The 12,457-nt window shown below is 44.9% G+C and overlaps 1 protein-coding gene across 1 annotated transcript; it reads right to left on the bottom strand.

Moving 5' to 3' along the window:
• Positions 1-1,332: 1,332 nt before the first annotated feature.
• Positions 1,333-10,710, bottom strand: LOC123056766 (transcription factor GTE8). Its single transcript, XM_044480042.1, has 11 exons — positions 10,705-10,710; positions 8,489-9,479; positions 8,259-8,396; positions 7,510-7,577; positions 6,944-7,016; positions 6,781-6,840; positions 2,942-3,001; positions 2,736-2,848; positions 2,610-2,652; positions 2,406-2,527; positions 1,333-2,323 (listed from the first exon to the last, which is right to left on the bottom strand). The coding sequence occupies exons 1-11, from the start codon at positions 10,708-10,710 to the stop codon at positions 2,072-2,074; spliced, it is 1,926 nt and encodes a 641-aa protein (XP_044335977.1). The 3' UTR covers positions 1,333-2,071.
• Positions 10,711-12,457: the final 1,747 nt, after the last annotated feature.

Raw genomic sequence — 12,457 nt, 5'->3', positions numbered from 1 at the left:
AGAACATCTGAAGTTTATATTGGTATATTTTTTGTAATATATGACTTGTATTAGGTTGGTCAAATTGACGATCTAGGGGTATGCGCACGCCCTGTAAACTGAGAGAGAGGGAGTAGCATCTGCTTGACTAAGGTATTTTCAAGATTAATTGACAAGAAGGAGAATAAGAGGACCTAGAAATTCATTCCACAGACTTCAGCATGCATGCACTTAATTCCGCACTTAGACAGACTGGTCGAATCCAAGCAGGCATGGATGCAGCATTTTGCACATTCAGACTTCCCATTAAAAAACACATTTGAACTAATAGACACATGCTTATTTTCTGTTACACTATGTATATCTGAGCTTCTGAAGTATGTTTGGCACCTTCATGGGAATGCAAGACAGGAAGCTCAAGCTCCAATAGAAGAAGCTTGAGATCAAGGCCATTTCATAGTACTTCAAAATGTTGTTTGTGAAGGCGATTCCAATGTAGTGAAGATTGCCCAAGTGTACCGTGCGAGCATATTGAAGCGCTTGGCGAAACCGAGAAGGCAGGCCGGAGAAGCCAAAGAACGATATTTTCACCATGGAGAGTCCAAGAAGTTGGCATGGACAAACTTTTGGGATCTTTTGAGACGATTTGGATGTGACAAAAAAGTGTATTGAACTTTCATGATTGCATATGTTTGCACTGTTAAACGCGTGCTAAATTGATATTGATCTTGATATGCATGTCAAACGAAGGAGGCCGGACCAGGGGTGAAAATTTGATGCATTCCATGTGCAGACATGTCCCTCAGACATTTGGTGATGTTCGTTTTGATGAAACATGTTGGGGTTACCCTAACAAATGAACCATGGAATTGCTGTAAACCGGGATTCTATCTTGACCTTTATTAAACAAAGGTTTATACCAACTCTGAGTTAAACTGTAGATACTCCCAGCCCTTCATGAATTCAGGTTTTCTGTGTAGCGTGTACTAACTTGTACAGTAAAAGATAAGGCCCGCCCCCTCCCTTTTACAGCAACTATTATCACAGCTAGGATTGAGTGATCCGAACCCCCTCACCCAATCCGCTGGAGGATTAACGGCCAGTTCTTTTGAGGCTTATTATGGCCGGCCGCGGAAATAAGCTATTCCCTTCCTAGCTTATTCTAAAAGCTCAGCCTAAATGTTTATTTTAGAAGCCCACTAACTAAGTGTTAATTAGTAGACTTCTAAAATAAAATTTAACATTAGAATTTTCAAATAAGCTGGGAGGAGGCAGCTTATTTCCACAACCGCCATAAGCCTCAAAAGAAAAAGATTTGGCCCTAAACCCATTGCAACTGAACACGAGGAACAATGCACTTTAAAAAATCTGAGCTGATAATATTAGAAATTACTCCCTGGTAGTGTCAAAAACTGCTCTTATATTATGGGACGGGACGGAAGGAGTACATATCTAGGCAATACATTTGAATTAGTCAAACTGAACCGTAGCCAAAATACATTAAATTATACTGTACTATGTAGTACCAGGTGATAACCATATAATCTTTACTGGTGAACTTCCGTGTATACAATGAACAATCGTAGATACGTGCATACAAATTTTGCCAGATATTGCCCCACTTGCACTTTAGTATTCATAATCCGTACTGGACTATATCACCAAAGCAGCTGGATTTGGTCGTCTTACAGCAGCAAAAGTGTTGGTGAGAAGTGGTACTGAGCCAACATCTGACCGTGTGCGAGTCAGAAGGAATCTTCCAGAAGCCTCCATCAGATTAATACACCCAACAACAGCTCGCAACAACGTCTTGATTCCAGGAGGATTTTAGAGATGAACTCCATTTTCATTTGCAGCTGGATTTTTGTGGCCTCGATCTCTGTCCTCCCCTCCCTTCCGAAGGCGTAAATCCCGCAAGCACGTGATTCAACACCTCCAGCAGCACCAAATTCGAGGGAATTCTTTCGTGCACCGTTTGGGAGAAAATGTCCGACATGTGCGCAGCTACCAGCAATTTCCCCATGTGCGTCGGCCAGCTGAAACAGGCGATTGTTCTGTCTTTGACCAGAAGGCTCCAATATCTCAACAGACATTAGTTGATTTCTCCTTCATCCGCATCTTTGCTGCATGGCTCTTCTTCCTCTTCTTCCTCGTCTACTTTCATAAATAGTCCAAGTTTCTCCAACATGCTGCCAGAACCAGGAAGAAAACTGGGCATGCCATCCTGGGAATGCTCTGGACTCGTTTCATCGACAGAACTCACAATATGTTCTGTGGTGACTGTACCAAGCATTTCTAGGTCCTTGGGATCAACACTGTCATTAATTTCTACAGTTCTCTCCATCTGCATCAGGTTTAAACGAACTCTTAGCTATAAGACAAAAGATGAGTTTCATAGCACCAGCAAATGTATTTCATTCACTTACCTCCTGCAAGGCCTGACGAGCCTTTTCCCTCTCAAGGTCCCGCTTACGCTTAGATTCAGCCTCTGCTTCAGCTCTGCGGGCTTCCATGGCTGCATTACCTTCAGCCAGAAGCCGTTCTTTCTCTGTGTCCATAGGCAAGACAATTCTCAGAAAAGCAGGAGCTTACTACTTGGCAGCAAACAAACAGGTGTATATGCTTTTTACCTTCCTTCTGCAGTTTCTCCAGCTCCTCCTGTTTATCTCCACCCTGAGCTCATTAGGTAATTACATGTCAGGAAGAGGTGCAGCCAATGATGAAGGAAAGAAAGCTAGATGTAAAAGCTCCTAAACCTGGCAGAGAATCCCACGAGCTTTCACAATTACATCAGCATAACGGCCCCTCAAAAGAGCTGCTCGTAAGAGCTTGTCCGGGGAGACTTGCCTGTCAGGTTTTGCATTCTCCCCTATATTTTTCATTGGGAAAGGATCAGATGCAGATTAATGCACCAAGATCCCTTGGTGGTCTCATATGAACCTGCTTACAAAATCATGCTTACCCTCAGGTGCAGCCTTCGACTCGTTGTCCTGCTCACCGAGTTCCACATCAGCAACGGTGTCTGTGATTTAACCATTGGTAAGTATGACAAGTGTTCTTTACTATTATTAAAGGGGAGTTTGCCTTCTTAATGGTTTGACCTCCCACGTCCTCCGGTCCTCACCCCCACCAATTTTTACCATAAAAGAAAAACCCGAAAAATAAACATCTGGTGCCCACACACAAGATCTCCCTACATAAAAAAAGGCCATAAAAAGGACCCGCCTTACAAAAACAACCACATATCGGTGCATCCTCCAAGTTCTCCCCTGACCTGGGAGTACTCGTCTTCCAACCTCTCGCTCACGAATCAGAACCACCCAGCCCGCACGGCGGCGCCCCCTCTCCCGTGACCACCCCCGATCCAGGCAGTGTACAGCATTACGCAACTGCGTCTCTTGTGACAACGACGAGGAGCGCAAGCGCTCCGCCCGCCGGTACACCATCCGCGGCCTTGAGCCGCCGGCGTCCCTCCTCCGCCACGAGACAGAGGAGTACGGCCGGCAGCAGGCTCGGCTCTACGGTGTGTGCAGCTCGCGCATGCCGCTGCCGCCTGTCAAGAGGGAGGCGGAGCGGTCGCGCGTCGGCAGGCCGGAGGATTGCCTTCCCCTCCCCCGAGGCGGACGCCATCGAGGCGGCGATTCTCGAGCGCAGTGCACGAGAGGAGGAGGTGGCGCAGCGCCCCCGCCGGGACGAGGAGATCAACAAGGTCCTGCACGAGCAGGGCCTCACCAAGGCGCGGGAGTTAGATGAGAAGATGAAGGCCTGGCGACGCGAAGCCGACGCGCAAGACTCCATGTTCATTGACCTCACCAACGACGACGAGTGATCGCCAGTTCGCCACCACACCCGGAGGGCTCCAATGAGCCCCATTTTGGGCAGTTAAGGTTAGGGTTAGGCCGACGCTTCGATGAATCTACCCTATGTAAATCGATGAACTCATATATGTATCGGTGATCAACTTCTATCTACTACTGTTTCTTGTTCATCTCTCGCGCGAAACCTTCTTTTTCAAAGTTTAAAGTTTCATATGAGGTTTATGTTCTGTCGCAGCCAAATTCGCCCCTTATAAGAGGGAAAACGCGAACTATAAACCCCTTATAAGGGCTAGCCTTATAAGAGCAACTAGCAGACCCCGCAAAACGCGTTTGCGGTTTCACGAAGATCGCGTTTGCGGGTCGAAAACTAGCGCGGCCGAACAGAAACCGTATCTAAACTTGCATAATTTGAAAAAACACTTCTACGGGGGAAATTGCACAAACACAGTGCATCACATACTACATAGATTTTACATGACCAACAAACTACAAGCATAGTTCATACTACATACTACGTTAACTAGTACTAGAGGGGTCAGATAACTAGTACTAGAGCGGGTCGGATCTAACGGCGGCGAGGTCGCGACAAATGGACGACACCGTGGAGGAGAAGAACGCTCAATCCTCACGCACGCTCCGCTCGGCGATGGCGGCCGCAATGGCGTTGACGGCGGCGACGTAGTCTTCCGGCCCGACGACTCCGCGGCGGCCGAGCGGAGCGGGCTCCTCGGGCTCCTCCTTCACGGGGACTAAGGCGAACTCGTCCGGCTCCTCCGGCTCCTCCTCGTCCTCCGACCACTCCCTCTTCACGGGGAGAAGACCCGCGCCGGAGGAGGAGCTCCCGGCGTACGAAGACCTTGCGGTGGAGAAGGACGCGCGCCGGCGGTCGTACTCCTCCGTCTCGCTCCGCTGGAAGCTCACCGGCGGCGACAGGTCGCGCTTGGTCCACTTCCGGGCCCCGCGCTTCCTCGCGCCGTCCGACCGGACGCGCCGCTCGCGCTCCGGGTCCCTTCCTCCGTCAGATCTGCTGCCGGAGCCATGTCCGGAGCTCCACATTCGCCCCCACATGGCGGCTGGAGGTGGGGCGGGTGGTCGCCGGCGGCGAGAGATGTGGAGAGGGGGAAGGGGAATCGCATGGCTCGGTGGCGGCGGGGGATAGGGTTTGGACCCGCAAACGAGTCACGGAACCGTAGATATAGCGGTCAGGGCGTGCGGTTTGCGGGCCGCGACAAAAAATTTTGCGGGCCGGGCGAGTATGCGGGCTCTGTTCTTGCCGGAAAATTGGGCCGAGCCCGCATACTAACCGGAATTTTGCAGGTCTGCGTGTTTTGCGGGGTCTGCTAGAGACGCTCTTAGGGATAGCTATTTGTGTGTTTGACATGCCAATGTACATTAATATCATAAGTCTAACAGATGCACAAGCACACACAATCAGCCACGCATCCTCTAGTAAATTGAAGAAAAACTTCTAGATAGCTTATTTTTCTTGGTTCATCTACGGTAGTAAATTGAAAAAGAAAAAAACTTCCAAGATTCACATACACAAGCACACACAGACAATCAGCCGCACATCTTCTAGTACGCTCTAGTAAGCACACGCATAAATTAGTGTACACACAACTGTTGTCTTGTATACATACACAAGTAACAAGTATGCACACAATCATCCATGAATTTATCAGATCAGGCTGCAGTTCATAGAGCAACAAATCAGAGAGTAGAGTTTCATAGCCGCACATCCTCTAGCATGCTGCAGTTTATGAATTTAACAAGTATGCACACAAGCATGGGAATTGAAAGGACGGAGCCAGCCGCAGCCTAACCCAGCAGAGGAAGGGTGTGGGGGTGAGGTAGGACGCGGGCAGCCAAGCAGAGCTTGATGCTGTGGTGGGCGTCCTCGAGGAGCACGGTGGAGTTAACTCCTGCTGGATCCAGTTCTACGTAGCCTCGCTCTCGAGTGTGGCGGCAGCGCCATCGCGGATCCGCCCAAGCCGTCGCCGCCGCCGCCGCCGCCTCCACACAGGGCACATGCACGGGACTGGAGAGGGGGCTAGATAGACATGAGAGGAAGGGCGAGGCTTGCCCGTCGCTGCACTTCTCTGGCCGGCGCTGGCGCCGCCGCAGCAACCGCCAACTGCGAGAAGAGAGCGCGAAGAGCCTGGGTAGCTAACACATTGGTTTTGTTCGGGAGAGGTGACTGAGCGAAAAAAAACGATTCGCTTGCTAGGCAAGCATGGTTGCCCTCATCCGCCATATTTTGCCAGCTGTTGCCAACCAGGTTTTTGAGGAATATTCTCAGCAGTTTGGCTATCCCTATCTATTTAGGCCTTGTACAATGCTAGATGCTTAGGGAGGTGCTTAAAAATAAACCGGATGTTTCTGAAGCACAAGTGCCTAATTACGCGTCTATCCTCTGCAAATAAGCACCAGTGCTTAAAAAAATGGTATCAATCTAGCTATGTTGGTGGAGTTGATTTTCTGAGTTCATGGATGAGAATCAACAAAATAGTTGTTTCCTATGTTATACATCTACTCACTTTAGTATATCTTTCACATAATGCATGTCTATATGGAATATGGTATCGTCCTTTCTTGGAATCCACTACCATAAGGAGATGAAAAAAGATGGGAGAATGTGACTTGATCCAGGGAGCAAAACCGACAAGAGGAGGGCATGGACAACTACCCGCATGGAGTAGAAAAAAGAAGTACAAGGACATGACTTGATCCTAGGTGGAGGCAAAGTCGAGAAGAGGAGCACAAACAATGCTAATTGTCACCCGTGAGGTTGAATATGCAGCATAAATCCCATTGTGGCTGTATGTCGCATATTCACTACTCTTGTTAATATTAACATGTCAAATGTGTGACAAATTGTTTTCACAATGATATGAGTGCACGGTAGTCACCTAAGTTGTAAAAGAGATGATGCAAGTGATGGCTGGTGGGGAGAAAAAAGGCACAGGCACATGGAGGTGCTTACCCTCAGGTGCAGCCTTGGACTCATTGTCCAGTTCATGGAGTTCCACATCAGCAGTAGTGTCTGTGATTTAACCAATGGTAAATGGTAAGTATGACAAATAGAAGTAGATTAAGAACAGCTTGCAACAACAAGCAGCTAAAGGGGGCATGGGGATAAAACTTACTGTTAACATCAACAGGGCTAATAACATCATCACTCTTTTCTTGCTCTGCAGGTTGTTCTGGTATTTTAATACCCTACAAATTAGGAGAAACACATTATTGCAGTGCAACAAGGTTGGCCAGTAATTGGAAATGAAACGACAAACTCTTGCCACAGCATTAGTAGAACGGAATATCGTTATTACTGATCACAGTCGACTCAGACTAGTGTAAAGGTACAGAAACTAGATCACCATTCTGTTATCTGGTTCGGTCTGACCAAGGCGAGTCAACCAATGAAGTACAAGCTACAAAACTAACTGCAAATACTGATACGGCATGGTACTATCAGATAATTGGACAAGGAGGGTCAAGTTGCGAACAGAAGGGCTAGTGACTGACTACAGATGCGGTAAAAATAATGACAAGGGAATAATGGATGAACGTAAAGAGCTGAGGAGAGAAAGAATTAGTGGGGTTTAATCCTGCTAACACACTCCATTGGTCCATATGTTCACCAACTAAGATAGTCCTTACTACATTAACTGGCTTAACTGAAGGATCACCCAGTAAGAAATTGCCAAAGTACCTTCACAAGCTTTGCTGGGCTACCAGCTTTTTCTGGTTCGCTTTCAGCGTCACTGCCTGAGTCAGAATCTGCATTACCAGCATAGCAAATACGATCTGAGGACACGCTTTACAAGATAAATATATCAAATACAGTAGGGTCTTGTAGACAACTGGGACGGGCTGTTTAAGAAAATTAACTGGTACAGAGTGTATCTGTAGTTCCCAATAATAATTTTTAGAAAGCATCTACGGTGCCCTTGCAGCTATGCACCACATATTAGTTCACTATAAGAATCAGTGCGAGGTAATTGCAGGATGGCATTCTTGAAATCCTAACTAAATAAGAGCGTTTTGACAGTAGTGTCAAAAACGCTCTTATATTACGGGACGGAGGGAGTATAAAGTTTCTATGGATACCTCTAAGTCTACAGAAAGATAATAATAGTTTAAAAAGGCACTCCTAAATGACAAGCACAAATTTGCAGCACGTGTCAATCTCATATAATATTCTGAATTTCAGATGGTACCACCTATAGTGAAAAATGTTTGCTTCACAACCTTCCGTAAACTCGTAAACCTAAAGTTCACTAAAGTTTAGCCAAAGAAATATGAACTAGGCATAAGCACAAACCTCTATGAAAAGAACATGAGAAAGGAAATATAAAGATGGTCAACGTAATCAGAGCAGTGTCATGGAGAAACATGTTTTACAACGATGTAACAATGGTAAACACAATGTAAATAACTAAATAACTCATATGTACACACCACTGGATGAAGATCCCGAGCCACTGCTGGAACTACTTGGACTACCACATTTGCTTGTTCTGATCTGTGGATCCTTCTCTATCAATATAGGGGATGCATTGCCGCAAATGTCCACATCCTCCTCAACAGGCTCACCACCTGAGTGCACAAAAAGGTCGATCTCTAACAACTGCATTGATGAAATTAAAGTTAAATCTATTGAGAACCTCAAAGCGTACATGACAAAATACCTTTGCAGGGATTTGTGGATGAATGACTGAGGCCAGAAATATTCACAGCCTCATTCTCAGAAGGCTCAGATTTTGTCTGCTGGTGATCTCTCTCTTGCAAGTACTTGTCCACATGCTTCTTCAATTCTAATAGTATGTCATCACTGAGTGCATGGATATCAATCTCTATCTCTTCATCCCCAAGCTGATCTGTATTGTTGTCAATACACTGCTGTAACATATCAATGATGTGACCAGGTAATTCTGGATCCTCAGACAAAGAAGCTAAGCAGTTTCCGAAGGATTCTTTCTCCTCAAATGTCATCTTTGGCTTCACAATCTCAGTTGGCCTGACACAATCTATTGACAAGTCACTGCGGTCCACAGGAGGGGTCTTTCTCCTCTTTGAGTCAGCTCTATCAACCTCAACATGTGGCTTAGTGGCGGCAGAAACTAACTTCTTCTCAACTGTTTTCCATCTGGACTCAAACATTTTATTCAGTTGAATGGCCATATCATGCACTGCATGCCCTCGGGGATTATACGTTATCGCATTGTTAAAGGTCAGCCTGACATCAGCTGCAAAATCAAAAGGACTTGTGTAGGAACCAGAATCTAGCTGCTTCTTGATGGTCCCAAGGTCCATCGGGTGCTTGATAATTTCATTATAATCTGGAATATTCAGCTTTTCCACATCTACTGGAACATTAAAAATATGACTAAATTTCTGAGTCATCAGCTTCTTCAGAATAGATTCGCACTGCTTCAGAATTGTAGCTTCAGGCAACACTGTAGATGTTTCAGGCCGGGGTTTGGTCGGCAAGAAGCGTCCCTTGGCACCGCGGAGAACATGGCTCCCCCTTTGCACTTTTTTAGCTCGAGGGGCAGCCGACGATGAGAAACCAGGTGCTCGGCTGACAGGCATGATGGCCAAAAACTCTGGCCTCTTGAGGAGATATCGGACAGAATCAAGCTCTGCCCGGAATCTCTTTCGAAGGCTATATGACGGGATCTATTGGGTGTGTTTTACGGCATCGGTACTGCAAATATAGAGGTTTGATCACTTCTAGGGTATCTGCTAGAGTTGCTCTATAGGCATCTCCAATGAAAGACGCTTGATTAGGCGCTTGAGAAAAAGATAAAATGATTTTTTATGCATAGTGGTCGGTTAAGGGTCTCGATGTATCCAACGTTAGTAGGAGTCCGTGGATGCCTATATGACAATTTAAAACAAACTCACAAAAAGATCTGATGACAAAATTAGTGTCGACGCAAAAAAAAAACCACGCTCGGACAAGAATACGCCAGAACGGCCAGGAATTAGACCTTGGCGCCTGTTGATAGCGCCCCCCGTCATGTGTGCCCTAATAGCATCTCCAATCATGTGAACGAACATGTGGTTTGTGCATTTTTTGGATTTATTTAGGTCTTTCCAGCGATGTGCGTACAATGTGAGGTGACGTTCTTGTCGACTATGAAAGCGTCTATGGCGACTCCGTTAATCTCAAAATGATGTGTTGACTCAGTCTCTCGATGGTGCTCATGGGGGTGAGTGTGCGTGTATGAACGTTTTGCATATGTATTGTGTTTCTAGCACTCAATTTAAACATATCATAGCATAGGTGAGCCCATACATACCATAAGACTACCAAAATGATGACATGTTATACGTAACTAAATAAGGACCATATAGTTAAGGGAAGTCCATCTCTAGCGGATGCCTTGCCCTTGGTTATGTCTTTGTTTTTGCGGAAGTAGTGGTCGAGGACGTAATAGGGGTCAAGGTGGATTTGCTCGGTGACGCGGCACCAGACATGGTAAGATCTTCCTCTATGGCGGAAGGACGATGAGGGCACATGCGGCTCGGGCTTGTCGCTTTGCCAGGATCTGGGAACGGGCATCCTCGTCATCGGTCGCTGCTAGACGACACGCCTTCTCTCTTTCATGATGGGCACGTCATCTGTCAACCCACCAAGGGAAGGGCGGGCAGAGATGGCTGGATGTGGAGTGGACTAATAAGAATGGCTATGGTTTGGTCCGAGGTGAGGATAGGAAGGAGATTTTGTGGAGTCGAGTGGGACGGTCCGACATCCAGGAGGCCCAAAATCCAAACCACATATGAGATGGGTTGAGGAGTACCGGACAAACAGGGCGTATAGCAAGATTTGGGGAGTCCGGTTCAAGATGCTCTAACTTATTAAGCTCTCAGGTGCATCGGGACTTTGGTGGGCGCAGACCTCCATGTCAGGTAGTGTAGGGTGTGTGCTAGCCGGGTTGCCCACTTGCCGGTAATGCCACAGTCAACAACATCATTGTTTGCCTTGCATATGAAGTGGTCTGATATCAAGAAGTCAAATAGAAGGGAGTGAATAGGATAATACAATTTTTTTAGCTTAGCTTCCATTTTTAGGGTGAAGTGTGAATAAAGTAAGTTCTCCAGATATACAATCTATGATGAGAACAACCATATGGCAAGCAAGCTAACACACTAGGAAAGCAATAGCCAAGATAAGTAGCAAGCCACAAGCATGCAAAGCAAGTAAAAGGTACGGTAAAAGAATAAACAACACGTAAGCGGGGTGTATCGCGAAGTTCACACTCTTTGTTTTTGACAATATATATAATTGTTCCATCCGCAAAATAGATTATTGAAAATATACTTTCATAAATCATGCACCGCTTAGTAGATGGAATATAAATTATTGTCCTCCTTCCTCCTTATATTTCTCCAGTACAAAAGTTATTTGCATAACTTTCTCAATCATCTCCGAGGCCACTTCACACACCATGGTGATTCAGTTGTGTTTTTTTTCTGGTTTTGGGAACCTTTTGGAAGAGTTTGCCTGGCTTTTCTAGTCTTTCTTTCCTATGGTTTTATTGCCCTTTTCTAATTCTCTTATATTTTTTCGGTGTTCATTGTTTTAATTCATGATCATTTTGATATTAATGAACACTTATTTTATTTTATGACATTTTAAAATTTGCAAAGTTTTCTTCAATCCTGCAAACATTTTTTTTCATGAACATTTTTTCAACTTTATCAATTTATGAAAGTTTTTTAAATGTGCAAACATTTTTCAAATTTTTGAAAAATAAATTCGCTAATATATTCTAAATTTTGTTAATCTTTTAAAAGTCCTTAACATTCTTAAAACTTGTGAAAAAAATTAAATTCATAAACATTTTTAAAATGCGCAGATATGTTTGGACTCACAGAATTGTTCAAATCTATAAGAAATTCGTAGCTGCTTTTTTTCCTGTACCAGCAGGTGGAGGTTTTTCTTCGAATGAACGAGGGGGGGGGGGGGGGGGGGGGGGGGGGGGGAAGACGAGCAGGGTAGCATAGGGTTGGGCCGTTAACTTCGAAGGTTGCGTGCTTCCAACCAATTGTTTAATCATACTACTTATTTTAATTTATCAATATTATAAAACTAAAAAAGTTTTTTAAACCTGCGAACATTTTAACTTTATGAACATTGTATTAATTCAATAAGGTTTTTAAAATTCACAACCACTTTTAAGAATTTATGAATATTTTTTAAATCCAAAAAGATAAAAATTTGCGAAAATAAATTCGTGAATATATTTTAAATTTTTTGAATCTTTTAAAATTTCTAAACATTTTTAAAATTTCTGAACTCTTTAAATTTAAACATTTTTTAAATGCGTGGATATGTTTGAACTCACGTAAATTTGCAAATCTAAAGGAAATTTGCAGCTGTTTTTCCCCTGTACCGGCAGTTGGAGCATTTTTCTTCAAATGAGCGAGCGAGGTGGAAAAAAGACAAGTGAGGCGTGCTAGCATAGCGAACGAGCCACGAAGGTAGTAACTGTTTGGGCAGCTGCAATTTAGCTCCAAGCGCGGGAAAATAACATCATGTCAAATAAGAGCTTGTAGTCGTCGCTAGGTGGTCTATAAACCTAGTTGTAATTTTTATTACCTCTTGTGTTCTTTGTACTGCCATGACCGATGAATAAATTGAAAATTTC

The sequence above is a fragment of the Triticum aestivum genome, chromosome 3A, assembly GCF_018294505.1.
Source record: "Triticum aestivum cultivar Chinese Spring chromosome 3A, IWGSC CS RefSeq v2.1, whole genome shotgun sequence".
NCBI classification, from domain to species: Eukaryota; Viridiplantae; Streptophyta; class Magnoliopsida; order Poales; family Poaceae; genus Triticum; species Triticum aestivum.
This window is presented reverse-complemented; position numbering and strand designations above follow the sequence as displayed.